Source organism: Amblyomma maculatum, chromosome 2 (assembly GCF_055883805.1).
Source record: "Amblyomma maculatum isolate TAMU_Amacu chromosome 2, ASM5588380v1, whole genome shotgun sequence".
Classification (NCBI taxonomy): Eukaryota; Metazoa; Arthropoda; class Arachnida; order Ixodida; family Ixodidae; genus Amblyomma; species Amblyomma maculatum.
Genome location: NC_139345.1, coordinates 139278826 through 139292338, shown reverse-complemented (window position 1 = coordinate 139292338; position 13513 = coordinate 139278826). Strand labels below are relative to the sequence as shown.

Sequence of the window (13513 nt, the reverse complement as noted above, 5' to 3'; positions counted from 1 at the left end):
TTGTTACGCGGAAGTCAAACAAATAAATACAGTCATGTCAAATATTTGGCTGTTCTTATCAGCAACCCAAACTGGCGCTCTCATATACAATTTACCTGGCGCAAGGCTGAAGTTTTGGTTTAGTTTGTTTTGTGGGTTTAACTTCCCAAAGCAACTCAGGCTATGAGAGACGCAGAGTGGAGGAATCTGGAATTTCGACCACCTGGGATTCTTTAACGTGCGCTGATATCGCACAGCACACAAGCCTCCATCGAAAGGCGACCGCCGAGGCTGGGATTCGATTACGCATCCTTAGGCACAGAGTCGAATGCCGTAACCACTACGCAACCCCGGCAGGGCCAAAGCAGAAGAGGAACTATGCTTAATCCAATGAAAGTTACCAGGAAAACATAAGTCGCATGCCTATATAATGCTCGCCGGCCGTCATCAGAATGTGACGGCATCGTCGTGATCGCCCATCAAAAGCATCTCGTAAAAATGGCGCAGCGCATTCAAATTTAGCGCTAACGTCGCCTTGTCAAATAGAGCAAGTCTGCAGACTTGCCAAATAGAGCAAGTCTGCATACTTGGTCACGCCGCAAGCAAATCTTAGCCCTGAATTCTCGCTAAATCGTTACCACGGGCACTTTATTATAGACCGATGCACTCCCCTTCGGCGTGCATATAAATTTGTGCATGAATTAAACATACAGAAATAATACGGCAGTCCATTAGTCTTAATAATTGGTTGGTTGGTTGGTTGGTTGGTTCACAGGAAAGGAAAGGCGCAGTATCTGTCACACTTGCTCTGTGGACACTTGAACCGCGCCGTAAGGGAAGGGATGAAGGTGGGAGTGAAAGTGAAAGGAGAGAAAGGGGGCCGTAGTGGAGGGCTACGGAGTAATTTCGACCACCTGGGGATCTTTAACGTGCGCTGACATCGCACAGCACACGGACGCCACTTCGTTTCGCCTCCATCGAAACGCAGCCGCCGAGGCACAAAATTCCATTGTCAAGTGGCACTGCCGATTGGAATAGTTTGCCTCCTGTAGCAGTAAATATTACTGCTGTTGACACATTTCTCAACTCTCTGCGAACCAATGATCCTGAAAGCATTTTGCGTGTTGTTTTTTGTATTTATTTATAGCTCTCGTTTCACTTTTTCGCATTGACGGCATTGTCATATCAAACTTTCTTATACCTTGAGAAGTGTTTCCTTCATGTGAGCATGATAGTAATTCTATGGTGTGAAATTGCTTTTACCGTACCTGGTGGGCCAGAGAGGGCGTAGAGTATGTATAGCTTTCTTCATTTTCCTTCATTCTGTTTAGCAGTATGGACATGAAGAAATGACGAACGGGATTGAAGGTAAAAAAATTTATGCTGCCGTCACAGAGAAACCCCGCCTTTTGAGACAAAATTCTTGATTGGTCGACAGAATGACGTCAAAGATTATAATTAACAAGATATGTAGTACACCAGATACCTTGTGACTTTTCCATGATTTCAGATGCCAAAGACACCACAGTCCAGTCCTGCGACGACGTGACAGAAGGCAGACTAAATGCGAATATCAGATTTCAGAACCAACCTTCGTTGCTTCTCACACAGATGCAATATACGTAATTATATCCAACAGAGATGTTCACCCACGTTAGAGCACCTTCCTATTGCATAAGCCACAGGAATAACCTCTTAAGAAGAGCGCTACTGAAAGGAGAAAAAAATATGTTTCTTTTCATACAGCGATAACATTTGGAATTTGTTTATTAACTTATGCTTTTGCATTCCGCGACACCGCAGTTCAAGAGTCTTTATTTTTTATTTTTTTGAGCAAGGTATTAAACGCTTCCGACGCGACTGTGGCGACAGCTTGGTGGATAGATGCTTCTCCAACGGCTTTAATTATAGATTTGAAGAGGTACTTCTCTGTATCATCAGTTTCTGTCCAAGATGTTTCTAGGGTCTCAAGAGCATTGAAGATGCTAGCCCGGTCTTCAGTATTGGAGAAAGATATTTCTCCATGCAGAAGCTTACTTAGCGTTTGCATGGCTTCTTCTGTCTTCCCGATAAAAGTTGATCCATCATCTAGGAAAGAGATCACTGCATTAATTTGAGGCCACAAGAAGAAAAGAATGTAAAAAGTAATGACTGAATGTTCAGAGTTTTCACCCGAGGTGAAAGAAGGTTTGTTTTTAGTCAACCTAGACCTAGAGTTATTAGGTTAGTTACCAAATTTTTCTTTGTTGAGATGCAAGTTTGTTACATCGTGGTTTCAGAAAAGGTTGTCCTGGTCTAGGACACTAACACGGAAACGCCGCCTATCCGGAGCAGTCAGTCTGTGAATTGAGCTACCCAGGAAAACTATCAAATATTCACTTTCGCATAATCATATGTTTGCTCGCCGTGCTGGACAGCTCTTTGGAGGATACAGGATTCAAACCCAGGGGCATCGTAGAGGCGGTGGATCTGGGTGCGAACCCCGTACTAGGAGGAGATATGTTTTTAAAATGTTTGAGGAAGCGCTCTAGCTTTGCCCTGCAGCCGCATGCCTTCTCATGCGTAGATACGAAATTAGTTATTCCATTTGATGCTTCGCACCGTCAACAAACTGGTTCGCGGCACCCGATGGAGGCACTTCGCTTTGCACTATGTTTCGATGTAATTCGAGCGTGCCATGAACCCCGACAAGGGATTATGTGAGAACAAGAGGGTTTCCTCTGTTCACTATGATTTCGGTGACTATGTGCAAGAGGCCGAAAAATACCTCTATACGCCGTTATCAAGACCTAATAAAATTGAAAGCCGTACCCCGCATCGATCGGACAAAAATTCATTGGCATCCGCATTCTCATGGCAATGCTAGGAAGGAAACCAATACTTTATCAATCAGGATGATTCGAGCCACCGCCTTCGAAAATTTAGATGTTTTCTTTCCTAGCTCCTCAAAAAATGCCTCCGTACTATTGATTTTTTTTTAAATATTAGCGAACGGAGGTGCCTTGAACAAAAATGCAGGTGTAGTTTTCTACCCTTAAGGTGACCACGACACAAAAGTGCAGGTTGCTTAGAAGGCTGTCACTGAAAATTGGGGAGGTTGAGCTTTAATGAGTGCTTTCGCTCAGAGCATGATCGCGACGATGGCTAGCAGATGTCGAACGACGAACGACCAACGGTCCTTTAAGATAAATGAAGAGCTAAAACTGCGCTTCAATCAGATGACGTGCGCTATCGCACATGCACCAAAGATTATCCGTGACATCACGAAGTAGTTCTGGCGTCGGTGGCTTGAAATGTACAACTTGTTGATGGTGGGGGCGGGGGGGGGGGGGGGCTGAAAAGTTTCGAAAGTCTCAGATTATTTTTCACACGCTGTTCGAGCCACCCAATATTAGGACTTCACAACTGTACGCATTAACACTTCTTGTCTTAAACAATACATAACGTTTAACCGTCAATATGGTGTTTGTTAAACACGGCGTTTTTGTTTACTTAATGTAAAACTCAAGAGACCCAGGATTTTTTATCTGCTTCAAAGCAATTACGTTGCCCAAGTTCGAAAACGAATGTTTTGGATAAAGGTCCAAATTCAGCATGAAATATGGAGGGCTAATGTTTCAATACCCCTTCATGGATCACTGCCTTGTCGTGGCGGAGGGGCTTGCGAAACTCGATGAAGTCGTGAGCTCTGCTGCGTAGGGCCACCCAAGATAGACAGGTCACGGCAGAGAGTTCTGACAAAATGTGATTCACTGAAGAAGGTAATGGCAACCCACTTCAGTATTTCCTGCCAAGAAAACTCCTCGCCAGTCACAATACCATTATCGATATGGCGCCGGAAGATGAGCCCCCCAGGTTGGAAGGCGTCCCACATGTTACTGGGGATGAACAAAGGGCGATTCCTAGTAGCTCCAGGACGAATGAAGCGGCTGGGATAAAGCCAAAAGGACGCTCAGTTGTGGATGTGTCGGGAAGTGACCGGAAAGTTCGATGTTGCAAGGAGATATAGCACATAGCAACATGGAATGTAAGATCTACGACGCAAGGTAAACTGGATGTCGTCAAGCGAGAAATGGACAGATTGAACATTGATATCTTGGGTATCAGCGAGCTCAAGTGGACTGGAATGGGAGAAGGTAGCTCCCGTGACCATTATGTCTTTAATTGTGGGCACGAATCCATGAGAATGAATGGGGTCGCTCTCATAGTAAACAGAAGAATGGGCAAAGCAGTGCTAGGGTACAACCCCAAAAATGACCGAATGATTTCACTTCGGATCCAAGGTCACCCTTTCAACATAACAGTTATCCAAGTCGATGCACCGACCACTACTGCTGAAAAAGCGGACGTTGAGAGATTTTATGCGGACCTACAATGCCTTCTAGACCGCACCCCATCATCAGACGTCGTTTTTCTCATAGGAGACTGGAATGCTAAGGTCGTGAGTGAAGAAATATCCGGAATTATAGGGAAGTTCGGTCTTGGCGAGCCAAATGAAGCTGGGCAGAGGCTATTAGAATTTTGTCAAGAAAACAACCTGACCATAGCGAATACTCATTTTCAACAGCACAAGAGGCGCCTGTACACATGGACTTCACCGGACGGTCTGTACAGGAATCAGATCGATTATATTCTTTGCCGGCAAAGATGGAGAAGCGCAATACAAGCGGTAAAAACAAGGCCTGGGGCCGATTGTGGAACCGATCATCAGCTTCGTGTTGCGAAAATTAAGCTTCGATTGAGGAAAACTCAGAAAACTAGAAGGCCTTTCAGGTATGATCTGGATCAAATTCCATTAGAATATGCTGTGGAAGTGAGGAATCTATTTCAAGAATTAGGTCTAGAACACAGAGAACCCGAAGAGATGCGGACTGATGTTCGTGAAATAATACAAGAAGTTGGTACTAAGGTAGTTCCAAAGCAAAAGAAATGCAAGAAAGCAAACTGGTTATCTGAAGAGGCTTTGCAAATAGCTGAGGAAAGGAGGATGGCAAAAGTTATGGGGGAAGATAAAGATACAAGGTTCTCAATGCGGATTCTCAGAAAATAGCAAGGAGAGATAAGAATGCCTTCCTGAACATACAGTGCCAAGCAATTGAGGACAACAGCCAATTAAGGAACACAAGAGCACTGTATAAGTCAATCAAAGATATCAAAGGAAGCTTCGGTGCTAAGTTGGGCGTGATAAAGAACAAACGAGGCAAGGACCTCACTGAAGCCTCAGAGATAAAGAAGAGGTGGCAGGAATACACAGAAGAACTGTACAAGAAGGACCCGAATGTGCAAGTCCAACATAAGAAGGTTGTGATTACTGATCTCGAGCAGGGCATCCTGAAGAGTGAAGTTGAATGGGCCTCAGCCAGCCTTTCTAAGAACAAAGCTAGCGGAATTGATAGCATTCCAGCTGAGTTGCTTCAAAACCTCAACCATGTCGCTGTTAACATTCTGAACACATTATGTCAGAAGATTTGGACAACCCTGCAGTGGCCACAGGACTGGAGGAGGTCAGTTTACATCCCCATTCCAAAGAAAGGCAGTGCCAAAGATTGTTTCACCTACCGCACGATCGCGCTTATTTCGCATGCTAGCAAGGTGATGTTGAAATTCCTCCAAGGAAGGCTGCCGCAGTATGTGGATCGGGATCTTCCGGACGTGCACGCTGGGTTTCGCAAGGGCAGAGGAACTAGAGACCAAATTGCCAGCCTTCGCTGGATCATGGAAAAAGCAAGAGAGTTCCAGAAACCCATCTGCTTCTGCTTTATTGATTATGCGAAAGCGTTTGACTGCATAGATCACAGCATATTGTGACAAGCTCACCAAGAGATGGAAGTTCCAATTCACCTCATCTGTCTCCTCAGGAACCTGTATGAAGGGCAAGAGGCCACAGTCAAAACTGGGCATGGTCTTACTGATTAGTTTCCGATTGAGAAAGGAGTGAGGCAAGGCTGCATACTGTTGCCCTGCCTATTTAACCTATATGCAGAGTGCATCATGAGGAAGGCCGGTCTGGACGAGTCTTCAGCTGCAGTGAAGATTGCTGGAAAACGTATCAACAACCTTAGATATGCGGATGATACCACTTTAATGGCAGAAAGTGAAGTGGAACTCAAGAGACTTCTGATGCGCGTACAAGAAGAGAGTGAGAAGTTTGGGCTTAAACTGAACATTAAACAGACAAAGATCATATCGTCTTGCCCTACCAAGTCCTGGAGCATCAATGGACAAGAAGTGGAAGCTGTGACAGATTTTCTCTTCTGGAGTCCAAGATTACCTCGGAAGGAGACTGCAGCCATGAAATTAGGAGACGCCTGCTTCTGGGAAAGAGAGCAATGGTTAGCCTTGACCGCCTAGTAAAGAGCAGAGACATTAGTCTGCCGACCAAGATCAGTATAACTCGTGCTATCGTCTTTCCAGTTGTGATGTATGGATGCGAGAGTTGGACTATGAAAAAGGCTGACCGCCGAAGAATTGACGCGTTTGAATTGTGGTGCTGGCGAAGACTCTTGAGAGTTCCTTGGACTGCCAGAAGATCAAATCAGTCGATATTGTCGACCATAAACCCTGACTGCTCATTGGAGGGTCAAATTCTAGAGTTAAAGCTCAGCTACTTTGGTCATATGATGAGAAGAGAGGAGTCGCTGGAGAAAGATTTGATGTTGGGAAAGGTTGAGGGTCACCGGAGAAGAGGTAGGCAGCGAACGCGATGGTTAGATGGCATCCTCGAGGCACTGCAGATGAAGTTATGTGATATTAGGAAGATAGTGAGTGACCGGAAAGCGTGGCGTGACATGGTTCATAGGGTCACGAAGAGTCGGACACGACTGAACGACTGAACTGTATAATTATATGGGTGTCATCAGGCGCAGTGATGGCGACAAAGCCACGCCAACGTCGTATAACTATCGCACACAAAAACGGCGTTTCTATTTTATGCTTAAGGAACGCTATAGATGCCAGTTTTAAAATTTGCAATGCATGAAAAGGAAAACTCTACACTCCTTTAACAATATATCTTCAAAGTTCGATAATCCCAGCCATACAACCTAGTCAAGAAAATTTATAAACTGTGCTCACAACTGATGTGAATTACTTTCGATATCGCAATATTTGATTGCCTCTAAAACCAAAAACAGACATTTGGCAGAGATATACGAGACTCTTTAGAACTAATAAGATGTGGTAATACGAAAGCTAATTACTGCGCCATGTCGGAGTTTTGTCTTCGAATGGGTTTGCAATTAAACAAGCAGTATTCGAGGATGACAGCTGCAAAATGCGTTTTCCTGGCACTTTTGTTGCATCACCTCGCCAATCGTTTTCAAAGTTCTTCGCTACATGTCATCTGACATGTTGAACACTTGCACGAAATGAAACGCTGACCATGTGTACAGCACCAAGCGAAGTTATTTCCGTAAGGCGCGCTTCAAACTCTCGCCGTCGGGCCTCATTGCTGTCTTCGCACTTGTGGGTGAGCCCACCTGCAGACCAGGTCGATGCGGGGAGTCCGGTTTCCTAGCGTCTAATGACGCGTGAATACGAGGAGGAACGCAAAGGTATGCACCTAGAAGGCGTCCTTGGCGCGAGCTCCTGAGGATTAACCTACACTCTGGTCCCTACTTGCCACGCAAGCACGCTTTGATTGGCGGCATCTCTCCCTTTTCACATGCGTTTGGCGCATGTGAGAAGCACAGCTTCCAAGGGCAGTTCGATTTCGTTACCAAGTTAGTAGCTCACGGCTGCTTTGACCAGTTGGGATAGTAAACGTATCGTATAAAAAGTTTATTATATAATTTAATTTTTGCTAGCCCAATCGTCAGGATTCGTTATGATTATGGCAATCACCTTGCTTTAAAACCGACGGCTTAGACTGCGCAGGCGTACCTCTCGTAGCTTTGAAATATTTTTAAACAATTATAAAGATTACACGATATAGCGCTAAACTGCGATTCCAGAATTTTCTACAAACGTTAGACAACGAATCGTGCACTCTTACACAAATCCGCCCTTTCTCGCACTTGGAGTTACGAGAACGCAATCCAAATTGCGGCGCATTTCTTAATCATGGGCACGTGCATAAAATAGAAATAAATATATTGTATTCTTAAATGTATTGTGTGTAGCTCATGTTTCAAGTGAAGAATACCATCTACGTGCAAAAATGGCATTACTCTTTTGCTGTCTTTTTTTGAACCAGAAAATGGCTAGACGTAGTGTCGCCCCTTAACGTTGAAATTTGCCTGTATGTAAATGCATAACTTTTTGCATGATAAATAACAGTTAGAGAGATTAGGCTGCCTTCATTGCGTTCCGCCCAGTACAATGCAAGTTTTTTGTTAATGAGGAAGCAAAAACGCAATAAATCACATTAAGAGCTTTCGATGAGTGCTGCCAAGCCGCTTGAATTTCGTGGAATATGGGCTGGAAGGCGTACGAATTGAACTAAAAATTTAAAACCCATCGAATATGTGTATTGTAGCTTAAATTACTTCGCAACGATGCAGCCCTTATTTAAAACTGATATCATTACTTAATGGTCAGCAAGGGTTGTAATGCATCCTTAAAACAAATACAAAAAAGGACATCATGGTGGTGCACCAGAAAGTTTCTTATAACTTGTTCAAATGAACAAGAAGTCTCATGCATCAATTGCTCTTAAAACTGTTTTGTTAAACTCCAGTCCGACCTCAGTCTTTCTATTAAATGCTTTACGAAAGAGGACAAGAAGACGTGACGAATTGGTTTCTTTGGCATGTTCAAGTATCTCATTTGGGTACCATGCAGTTATACACGTCTTACCTTTCTGGGGAATAAGTTTCCTAATTCCTGCAAGGGGGGTCCTGCGATGCAGAAACAGCAGTGATTGAAGCCTCAAAAAAGTAACCGTAGGAGGGTATAAAAAAGTTCACTTACAGAGTAGCTGCGTCTGGAGGGCACAAGTCAGTCATGAAATAAAAGTAAATGATAAATAAGTATAAATTAATCGATCGCTTTCCAAAGGACACATACAATACTCTGAACAAAATATCGCGTGCCCATGATTTCTGAACCATACATTTGTGCGAGCGGAGATGCCTAGTTTAGCATAATACTTTGAGAACATCTTGTGTTCAGCTTGCTTTTAGAATGCAAAAAGCGTGCTTATGCCTTCTGTAGTGGTAATGATGTCTGTCAAGTTTACCTCTCTAATCGTATGCTCTCAAATTTGAAACATATGCATTCACCGCTTTTATCAACTGGAAATTTTAGACAAGTAATAATAAGTATTGTATGCAGTGCTGACCACAACCTAGCAACTGCCATTCTGACCATAGGACTTGTGTTTTGATGGAATCCAAATGAAAAAGTTACAAATGGGGCACCTAATTCCAAGACAAAAATAAGGGATGATGTAATTTATTGTAAGCCTTTCAGTAATCAGTTGTTCTCAGATTACTCTTCATTTGGCAAGCAAAATTTATTAAGCAAAAATCAATTCTTTTCTAAATTTGTAAGCGCCTTTTCTGAGAAATCATGTTTCGAGGCACCACTAAGGGGGCGGGTTTTTCTAAGCTATAATTAACAGTACTGTACAGAATAATACTTAGTTTCGTTGCCTGCACAGGTCGCCATCCTATCCGACACTTCAAGTATATATTTCTTAATGTGATTAAACAGGTATTGAAGTAATTTTGTGCCCTGCATGCCCTCAGTAATGAAGTTTACGTATACGCGTTCAGGCCATCTCAAAAATACTTAATTATTCAAGTATAGAGGATAGTATGATAGTTTGAGTCAGAACTGGTTGATTGTATCTCCTGAAATACATAAAAAGCTAGAAACTTAATATTGGTGTTCTCTGATAACTAGAGGGTATGCAGGTAACATGTGTGATTAATATGTCTCTGAAACTCAGGAAGTGCTTTGAAATGAAAATTTTCTTACAGGCAGATGTTGACACGGTAAGTAGAAGCAGAACCAGAGATACCTTCATGGTAAATTGCCTGCACAAGAAACAAATCAATATGAAAGTAAATATGACTGCATGTAATAATTTTGCTTTTGAGTAAATATGTTATGGTGATGTCTTTTAGCTTTTGTGCAAGTTATGTCACTTCAGGAGGTCATCAAAATGCCGTAAAAGTTAGTAAAATGGATCGGAAGATAAGCAATTATACAGGATTAAAAACGCGCTACACCAAAGTGAAAAACATTACCGCTTTACAGCTAGTGATTTTGGGATGAGATAATATAAATGCAATATATTGTTTTCGAAATTAAGTGTGCAAATTTTCTGAGACAAGAGTACAGAGTATAAAGCTATCCACCTGCTTTTGACGTCCTCTTCAAACAGGAAGGCAAAGTGACGGGCTCTTCACCTTGTGTCGTGTCACCTGATTTTATTCGTTATTGAAGTTCCAGGAGCGAACTTCTATCCATTTATCTAGAAGTTGACACAAAGAGCTTGGCTTTATCAAGCCTGTTTTATGTCGGCATTGCAACTGGAAAAATAATCAGTTTCTTATCCATGGCCCACGTCATTCCGATATATCTTTACTGTCTGCGTACAGGTTGCACAACTAAATCCCTCGTTCTGGCATTAGGTGACATTTAGAAACAAAGACCTATTTCGTCAGGAGCTCGACGAAACAAAATTGCCTACTTTTCTGTGACCATGCTGAAATAGAGAAACGATTATTCCGGCGTACTGACAGCGCCACACCATTATTATTTTCCCCCTGTTTTTGAGCACGGGTGACTACGGATAAGCTGACTCAAATGAAATATCGCAGGTAACATTTGTGTTCAGGCGATGTTACCCGCTTAAGGCACCATGGTTATATATGCATTAGAGCCGAATGAACAGGCATGTCTCTTACTGTGAGTGTGTGGGCTTTCAACAACTTCGCTATAACTAGCGCCAATTACTTTGTGCACAGTTAGTATGCAGTGTGCTGCTACGGATATTTTATGTAGGAAATTAATAATTCCTAAGTACTTTTGACCTCAGATGAAGCCTTTGCAGCTTATTAAACATATGTAGCCGGACTACAAAGAACAGGCGAATTGTGTTACCTTTGAACTAAGTAACAAATATTTGTTAGCTTTCGATCAATTATGTATAGGTACGTGATTTCAAATGAAAATTTGCAGTCAGGTGTCCGCATTAGCCATAAGAGTGATTACAATTTAGAATAAGGGCTTAACCGTGGTGCTATGTCTCCGTAGAACGTCATCATTTTTATGCGTAATTCGAAAACGTCATGCGGGCGTCGCGTGTACAGTGCAATCCATAAAACCGCGTCAGGCTGACCATCCCAGGATGCAACACCGTGACAATGCGCGCGTTTACTGTCACCACTGCCATAAAACTGATAAGGTGCCGCGGCGATACAAGCGATGAGCAAAATCTTGTCTGATGCATTGTGGGACTGATAGTGCTAAACTGGAGCGCCTAGAACATATGCTACCCAGCATAAAGGTGCCCTATGAATTCAAAAACAAAGACTGCACAGAGCCAGTGGAGGGAGAGTAGCAATTCTTTTGTAGCGCTCGCCTTGTAAACAGGGCGCCTTCGTGTTGGTAAAGCATTGCCACTCGTGTCTTTTGAACCTTTACAGAGCGTTGAGACATTTTTCCTCACCTTCGAAATGGTTTACATTGTTACGGTTTATCTGCGTCCGCCGAATTTATTGTGATGTGGGACAATGACGCTCGACTCTTCAGATACTCTGTGTTAAATGTGCCCAACTCTGAATAATGGTGAGTCGTCAAATAATGCTGGGTACGAATGAAAGCCACCATGTTCGGTAGTGCGCAATTGAATGGGGAGGGATATTTAATCCGTATTGTAAGCCCGTACACTGGTGGTCGCAAGATTTAAAATTTTAAGCTCTTGAATAATTTGAAACCAAACAACGGTGCATAGAAGACACGAAACACACGTCAAGAACAGCTGCCAGTGACTTGAATTCACTAAAATCGCGAGGCGTCAGCAGTAGGCCGGGACGTACATCCTACCTGGAAATAGTGTGGGATATATACACAAACCCGGTCTTGCCCCTTCTGAGCTGCGCGTGTTCCTGGGTTTATCCCTGTACCCGCACCGGGGCCCCCTCTCTCAGCTGGACTAGAAGAAGCAATGGCCCAGAATGTTTGGTGCCCTGCATGTGACTTCAGATTGGAGACACCTCATCGCGCACATTATATCGTGCTGTGGATTTTGTGTCTAAGAACTACATAGGCAGCAGATTTAGGGTGTCGAACCAACAGCTAGTACTCCAGGGTGTATGTCTTATTGTCCCTGAACGTTTGCGCGTGAGAAACGTAGCCCTCCCGAAATCATGACCCGATAAAAAAAGACGCCGCGACAAGCATTCTGCAGTCCTTTATATTGGTGCTCTGTCGAGACCACTAAACATTTTTGTGGTGGGGCTCTGTCCGAGCCCTATATATAGCGATTCGTTTTGTTTATCAATGGAAGGGCTGCTTACCGACCGCATTGTGTGATGCACTTTCTGTGCAGTACGTGTATAGTAATTACTGATTTAGGCATGAATTTTTTTTACCAAGTGCGTAATTTTTGGCCAGCCTAATAACTGTTATTCATTCGCCACTGCTGCAGTGCCGACTACGCTCGAAGTTCTATGTAAAAGCTCAGAAATAATTTAAATAGCAGACATCACTGTCGGTAGAAGTTTCAAGATACATATGTGATGGCACTTCGTCCTAATAAAAGCAACCCTAAAGGCTTGAAGACAAAAAGCCTTGAACTCTTGTCAAACATTTGGTTGTTGTTTTAAATTTTTATTTTATTTTACAAGCGATTGCTTCGAAAGCACAGAGGCCCTTATCCATGAACGTCTCCGGATTAAATTTTGTTCAGTGTGGATGGTTCCGGTCTTGTTAACTATAACGTATTAGTCGTTTATGGGTCCTTATCTACTCATTCTGTAGGCAGCGCAGGCCATGATCACTGAGTGGTCGCGGTTGTTGGTTCACCTGAGTTCAGAGATTCTGTGACATTATTAAAAACCTGGAGCCAAACATAAATAAAAACGAGAACTAGCGCGAATGACAAGAAGGGTACTGTGCGCAATAAACAGTTGATTTATTTATACAATTACCTGCAGCACCTCAAGGGAATTATTTCATGTAAGGGGGGGGAGGGGGCGCAGAAGAATATGTATTGCCTAAATAAATATGTGACAAAAAATTAAAACACTTAAAACACCTCATCACAGTTGATAAAATTTTTCAAGCAAAAGCTGGTGTCAAACAAATTATTTCCAATTTGACAAAAAGCAATGACTTATAATATTTGGTCCCTTTCATGTGACCTGAATGGCGATGCTTCATCATGAACATTCTATTGTGGTATGGAATCGGAAGCGACAGTCGTTATAGGGCCATGAGTGTTGTGGTTAAGAACTCATAGGCAGTCGGACCAACCAATAGAACACAGTGGTTACATAGCGTCTTGTCTCTGAACGTTTCCCCGTGGGAAACATCCCACCGTAACGATCCATATACTCCTGCTATTTGTCGCACCGCATCT

At 43.1% G+C, this 13513-nt stretch overlaps 1 protein-coding gene across 1 annotated transcript; it reads right to left on the bottom strand.

The window, feature by feature from the left end:
- Positions 1-1728: 1728 nt before the first annotated feature.
- LOC146200062 (uncharacterized) lies at positions 1729-10392 on the bottom strand. The gene is made up of 5 exons (XM_084592860.1): positions 10284-10392; positions 9901-9959; positions 8890-8902; positions 8776-8816; positions 1729-2067 (listed from the first exon to the last, which is right to left on the bottom strand). Exons 2-5 carry the CDS (start codon positions 9947-9949, stop codon positions 1784-1786), a joined length of 387 nt encoding a protein of 128 aa, XP_084448986.1. The 5' UTR covers positions 9950-9959; positions 10284-10392; the 3' UTR covers positions 1729-1783.
- Positions 10393-13513: the final 3121 nt, after the last annotated feature.

What these genes read in the sequence shown, in the direction of transcription:
- LOC146200062 (XM_084592860.1), bottom strand. Translation starts at nt 9,949, where the DNA reads ATGAAGGTATCTCTGGTTCTGCTTCTACTTACCGTGTCAACATCTGCC. An exon ending in GAAACTTATTCCCCAGAAAG is followed by an intron (nt 2,068 to 8,775) that starts GTAAGACGTGTA and finishes TCTCTTTCCTAG; the next exon opens with ATGATGGATCAACTTTTATC.